The following is a 6,167-nucleotide window of genomic DNA, read 5'->3' on the forward strand; positions in this document are numbered from 1 at the left end:
CGTCACTTAAGGCACAGAGAGAGGAAAACGTCAGTAGACGAGCCAGGGAGTTGTACTCGGCGCAGTCACTTCGATGCTCAAGTTAGTTTGAGGTTAAATCTGAGTAACTATAAAAATAGTGGTGATAAACAGTAAAAAAAACATTGGAGAGATTACCTTAGTGCGGAGAAGCGACCCCTTATATAGCGCATTTGCCCTTGGCCCATATATCAAGGTGTCTCATCATGATAGTGTAACCCCTAATGTAACATGTCTTACTTCCATGCCTAAACAATACTTGGTAGTTCCATCATAGGGATGTATCCAATATGAATTGTAAAGATACATCTTAGGGATTTTCTAACAAACTTTTGTGTGACATTAAATGAGACAGTGGGTTGATGGGCCTAACGGCTTAACAGGCCTTTAGTTGATATCCTTTAATAATTAACACGTGTCACTTAAGAGAAGGCTTTGTGGGCCCGTAAATGAGTAATTTGAATTTGGATGGCCTTCCAAGGGGTTGGAGGCCTTAATGAGCCCCTAGTAATGTTTCTTTATTAGAGTTAGCCTTGTTAGAGTCCGATCAGACCTAGTGTACTATTATATTTGATCGGATTTGGGAGGCTGAGCGCTCGTGAGGTCGTTGTAGGGAGGTAGGACTCTTATCAGACTTGGAGTAATGTTTGAAGACTCAACTACCCAATAGATCTTAGTTACTTGAAGGCTCAGGGTATCTGTTCCGCATCACATCCGATCAAATCTCGGAAGCTATTCCCCTCAAATGTTTGATTGGAACCATTTGACTAGTGCTATAGACGGAACCATTTCGTGTGCTCATTAAAAGATTTGGGACTCTTGACTATTCAAGTTAGTCTTCGTGGTCCCCGTCAACATTCGGTCGGCGCTATCCACTCGGATTTTGGGGGTCACACTCTACATCCTTTGGGGGTTTATATCGTCCCTTCGATAGACCTCCAGAAGCCATCTCAGAACTAGGCTATTTAAGTTGATCTCAGCTAGTAAACTTGACTTTACTCTATATATTACCACAACTTGAAATATACATGCATTTTATGATATGCTAATTATATTAACTGAACCAGCATAATGAACTTGTGTCCTCATTGAATCAGGATCATGTATGAGCAAAAAAAATTCCATCATCATTAATTATATATATATATATATATCCATTGCAAATGACTAATCCTTTGATCACATGATGAAATTTCAATCCACATATAATAACTGATCCAAACGTACGGTCAACTGTAGTGAAGACTTTACTCATCTCCTTTTGTCGATCAAACTACTAATAATTAAATGTGCAATTTTGAGATCGAAGCCCAATTATATATGTAGCATTTATTGTAGTTCCATTAATGTACGTACCCAGTTTCCTAGCATCTATGAAAGGCTACGTGAAATGGACGGAGCTGGGGATTCGATCCATACGATCTATATATCGTGGTTTACTTAAGGTCCAGTAATTCAGAAGAGAACGGGATGGATCTAACCTGAAAACTAACAAAGAAAACCGCATAAAACCAACCTTTATAGTTCATTCTAATTGATTAACTATATAGGTTTAATTAGATGATTCCTATCTTTGTCCGAATCCGATCCTCAGGATAGATCTGATGACTGCGCCTCACAAGTGCACCTCCGTCCTGAATTCATCAGCCGAAAAAGCTTCCGGTTCGACAGCCCCGACGCCAGCGAAATGCCGGCATTCGTCTTGCCCGCGAGGCTGATCGGAACCCTGAGTTGCCGCTCCAGTTCCTTTATCTCTTCGCTTCTTCGAACGATATGGTCATAGCAGATATATCGCCCGCTGGCGACTGCTGCTTCGTAGACGGATACGTGAGCATCAGCTACCGTTTCCAAATCGACGGTGGCGAGTAATCCTTCTGCAAACATCTCATGAGCTCCTGTTGGTTCCACATGATCAGCAGATATGCAATTAAACAACTGTTAATTTTTTTTAATCATCTTCTTCTAGATGATCGGATTAAGAATTCAAAACTGACTTTTGAGGTAAGCAATGGATCCGGTTGAGTTGCGCCGGTGGAATTCGGGGCCGGTGACGAGAGCCGAGCACACAGTCACTAAATGCAAGTTGCTTCTCCGAGCAGTTTCCCAAGCTGCCTTCTCTGCCATCGTCTTCCCCAGAGCAAACCATAGCTGCCATCAATATAATATAACAGTGCGTGGGTTTGTGTCAACCAATCGAGTCTCTATGCTACCGATCGAACCTTGGTAATTAATCAAAGTACTGCTACTATACCTTTTTGTCCTGGCAAAGGCTTTCATCGCTCCAGCAACTCTCGTCGACGACCCAAGGACGTTGCAGCTGGCGACCGTGAGGGTCACTCTGTCGCCATATACAAGCCGCAAGAGAGGAAGTAAACACGCACTTCCTCACGGACTCAGTTCTAACGCAGGCTTCGATCACTTGTTCCACTGCTCGCACCTCCATGTTAACCATTTGTTTCTACACAATAAAATAAAATTTTCTCTTTTACTTCAGTGATTCGGACATGTACGTAGTCTCAATTTGTCCAATCTCAAGCAATATTAAAGAACATACAGAGTAGCCGGAAATGCCGCCGGAGTCAAGGGAAGAGGAGGTATGGAAGACTCCGGTGCAACCGTCGAAAGCCTGGCACAAGCTTTCCGCGTCCATGATTCGGACCATCATTAGGCGTACGCCGGTGTACCGGGCTGCTCCCATGTTGCTGAGCTTATCCATGTCCTCTGAAAAAACCAACAAAATTACCAATTCAGAGCTTTAACTACTTATAAGATCAAGGGAATCAAGTAACGGAACCTTGGCTCTCGACGAGAAGGCGGACGGCGTATCCCCGGCGGAGAAGGCGTTGGACGATGGCGGATCCCACGAAGGAAACGCCGCCGGTGACGCAGACCTCGCGCCCCTCTTCCTCACACAACGCCGCTCCGGCGTCCATCTTCCACCGGATTCCATCAGGCCCCAGCTTCCTGCTCGCGTCGCCGACGCAGCGTGTTCTAGGCATCATCTCCTTCCTGAGCTCCTCCATCACCACGACCTCCGCCTCGCTCCTCCAAATCGTCATCGCGTCTTCTCCCGTTTCACTAAAAATGAGAATCTTTTTTCTAATGCGAGCAGAGAAGCTACTCTGCTGCCCGTCTTTATATCTCTGAACAATTTGATTGATATCGGCCATCTTTATTTACTCGCTGTCGATTTATTTACTGTTCCTATTTTTCAATAGTTTCGAATTATATTCAAAATTAATCGAACCAGATTATTAAAATTAGGATGACCAACAGTCTTACAGTGCTAAATTACACTCTCTCTTTCTTTTTTTTTTAATTACAAGTTTTGTGCAGTAGACATTATGCAAAAAACAATTTTATAATTTCTAATAATCAGCCGAAGCCGAAGCCGAAGCCGAAGCAGAGCCAGTGGACTTGATAGGTGCAACCACAAGTGCACCTTCAGGTCCACAACCAACCAACACGTCCGGAGGATGCTGCCTACCACACTATCTCAATCTGAATCTCAATCCGAATCCATGGTTGAAATCTACTTAACATATCTGCTCTCCTAACTTTCAAACCAATTAATTTTAGTTTAATCACACTCTAAACCTAAACTAGAGGCATAAAACTAACTCCATAGCAAATTTCAAGCGAACAACTTGATTGGCACTGTTCCACTTGAGTCGAAGTAGATTTTACTTAGCTCTAAACTTCGTTAATTTCTAGACCATGCCATGGACTTGCTTAGTTTGTATTTAGTTGAACTTGATTGTGTAAGGGATCCAAAAGCAACACAAAAAAATAATTAAGCAAATAAACAAGTAGATAGTTGACTAACACCCCTGCTCTAAAATCTTTTTTGGGATCTCATTTATTACTCTCGTCTCCTCTAAGCAATCCATCAGTTAGTTTAAATACGTTCTTCCACTTCATCAACAACAGAGAATCTAAAATATAGTTGACCACTTTAATAATTATATTTTTTTTATTATTTTATTATTCTGATCATCATTTTAAATGAAATAATTCATTAATTGTAGCAATTGTAGCAGGACAGCGAGATACGGCCGGTAACAGTCAAAATTAAGATTTGATTGAATTTTTTTTTGTCATTTTATTAAATTTTCTTTTGCCCGCCTTGAGTTGCCGAAAAGTATTATCTCCCGCCAGTTTTTTTTTGAAGTTTTGCTTTTAGATCTCCCGCCTTTTCTCTTATAAATTAACTCAATTTTTGCTTTTCCTTCTCTTCCGTTCTTTATTGTTCTCTTCTAACGCTCGAGCCACCGAGACGCGCGGGTACTCCTTTTCTTCCGTTCTTTCTTCTGATGATTTTGATTTGTTTTCCTCGTCTATTTCAGTTTTCGTTTTGGATCTATATGTAGATTTGAGGTTTGATACACTTCTTTTGTATCAAGGTACCAGATTTTTTTTCCCTCCTAACGCTTCTTGCTTTGGTTTTTTAATTTTCTCAAAGAAGAGGGAGATGGCTGGAAAAGGAGGAAAAGGCCTTTTGGCTGCGAAGACTACAGCAGCGAACAAGGACAAAGACAAGAAGAAGCCAGTTTCCAGGTCCTCGAGAGCTGGATTGCAGGTATGATCTATTCATTCTATGGAGGCGAGATCTATGTGCAAGGTGCAATTTTGACTAGGATTTCACATATGAAGCTTGCGTTTTTGTGGTTTGAAGTAAGATGCTTGTGCAAGTTGTCATTTTTGTAGTTGTTTGCTTTGATATAGAACAATATTCAGTAGTCGTGAAAATTTCTGAGATCTAAAGTTCAATAGATGGAACGCGTACAACTTTTCGTGGATAATAATATCCAGGAATGTCATGGCTTGTCATTTGTATGTGCTATATAATAATGTTGCAAACTAAAATTTAATCATCCGGTTGAGTTTAACACCATATGCTTGATTTTCTCGTTGTGGTAGAGGTTAAAAGCTCACAATAGCTAATTGTTCTACTGCATTAACTTTTTGAGAAAATTGATTTGTTAATTTGAAAGGCAGATAAGTTTGAACTTGCTTATTACCATTTCTGGCAATTCCTTCGGTTCTATAAGACAACAACAAAAGTCTGTTGCTTAATTACATACAACACTTTGCTAATTCGGTCTTATTTATAGGTTCTCAATACAAAAACTCAATTAGTGTTTACACATTGATGCATAGTTGTGTTTTGAGATCGCCAACTAGTTCAGTTGATAAGAACCTCATTAGTCGTTGCTAAGATCTTGAGTTCTGAATTTCTCTTTAGCTAAATGTGAGTGCTTGAGGACAGTCATAGTTATGCTTTCTTAAAAAAGTCACAGTTCTGAATTTCTCTTTTTCTTTGTAGTTTCCTGTTGGTCGAATCCACCGTCAGCTCAAGTCAAGGATTGCTGCAAATGGACGTGTTGGGGCAACGGCAGCAGTGTATTCTGCTGCAATACTGGAGTATTTGACTGCAGAAGTGTTGGAACTTGCTGGGAATGCAAGCAAGGATCTCAAGGTGAAGCGCATAACTCCGCGACATCTTCAGTTGGCCATTCGTGGGGATGAAGAGCTCGACACCCTCATCAAGGGTACTATTGCTGGTGGCGGTGTCATTCCACACATCCACAAGTCCCTCATTAACAAGTCCACTAAGGAATGAAAAAGAAATCTTTGTCTGAATGCTTTTAGGTAGTTGGTGTAGTTTGCGGTTGTTATCTCATCTAGTGCTTCTCTACATTATGTTAGTAGCTTTGGTCAATAGAATGTTTGCTTAGCTTTTCTAGTTGTATTAATGTGAAGTTTGAAACATTCTGTTGTTACAAATGATTTCATCAAGTGTTGTTGGTGTTAGTGTAGTACTCCTTAAGTCACAAATTATTTCATGTTGTGCTGTGATTCCTGTGAAGATGAAAGCCTAGTTAATGTGGCAGATCTACAGATATTCTCATCTATTGAACCCACTGTTGTTTATGGATTTTTAAGCAAGCTTTTTAGAGCAAAAACATGATTTTCTTAATGATTTGGACAGAGAATAAAATGGCTCCAAATGGTGGCTCCAAATGAACTTTATTCAAGACAACATTAAGTTCTTTTATCTAAAGATCTATATAAATGAGTATATGACAGCTATATGAGCATGCATTAAAATAATGATGTTGGAGGTGAATATATTCGTCTTTTGCCAT

At 40.4% G+C, this 6,167-nt stretch overlaps 2 protein-coding genes across 3 annotated transcripts; one reads left to right on the forward strand and one right to left on the reverse strand.

Annotated features, from left to right (window-relative positions):
- Positions 1–1,597: 1,597 nt before the first annotated feature.
- LOC121990099 (cinnamoyl-CoA reductase-like SNL6) lies at positions 1,598–3,122 on the reverse strand. Its single transcript, XM_042544349.1, has 5 exons — positions 2,813–3,122; positions 2,573–2,739; positions 2,270–2,476; positions 2,013–2,166; positions 1,598–1,913 (listed from the first exon to the last, which is right to left on the reverse strand). The coding sequence occupies exons 1-5, from the start codon at positions 3,075–3,077 to the stop codon at positions 1,609–1,611; spliced, it is 1,098 nt and encodes a 365-aa protein (XP_042400283.1). The 5' UTR covers positions 3,078–3,122; the 3' UTR covers positions 1,598–1,608.
- A 1,071-nt stretch (positions 3,123–4,193) lies between these two features.
- On the forward strand, positions 4,194–5,864 carry LOC121990214 (histone H2A variant 1-like). Of its 2 annotated transcripts, none has more exons than XM_042544426.1 (3): positions 4,194–4,302; positions 4,481–4,597; positions 5,345–5,864. In XM_042544426.1, exons 2-3 carry the CDS (start codon positions 4,490–4,492, stop codon positions 5,639–5,641), a joined length of 405 nt encoding a protein of 134 aa, XP_042400360.1. In that variant the 5' UTR covers positions 4,194–4,302; positions 4,481–4,489; the 3' UTR covers positions 5,642–5,864. The 2 variants fall into 2 exon arrangements, with proteins under 2 accessions (XP_042400360.1, XP_042400416.1); XM_042544482.1 differs by having other exon boundaries at positions 4,284–4,395.
- The last annotated feature ends 303 nt before the right edge of the window (positions 5,865–6,167 follow it).

Source organism: Zingiber officinale, chromosome 1B (assembly GCF_018446385.1).
Source record: "Zingiber officinale cultivar Zhangliang chromosome 1B, Zo_v1.1, whole genome shotgun sequence".
Lineage (NCBI taxonomy): Eukaryota > Viridiplantae > Streptophyta > Magnoliopsida > Zingiberales > Zingiberaceae > Zingiber > Zingiber officinale.

Coding starts and splice junctions, on each gene's coding strand:
- LOC121990099 (XM_042544349.1), bottom strand. CDS start 3,077: ATGACGATTTGGAGGAGCGAGGCGGAGGTCGTGGTGATGGAGGAGCTC. Junction 2,167..2,269: donor GCCTTTGCCAGGACAAAAAG/GTATAGTAGCAG, acceptor TATTGATGGCAG/CTATGGTTTGCTCTGGGGAA. Junction 1,914..2,012: donor ATCCATTGCTTACCTCAAAA/GTCAGTTTTGAA, acceptor TGGAACCAACAG/GAGCTCATGAGATGTTTGCA.
- LOC121990214 (XM_042544426.1), top strand. CDS start 4,490: ATGGCTGGAAAAGGAGGAAAAGGCCTTTTGGCTGCGAAGACTACAGCA. Junction 4,598..5,344: donor CCTCGAGAGCTGGATTGCAG/GTATGATCTATT, acceptor TTTTCTTTGTAG/TTTCCTGTTGGTCGAATCCA.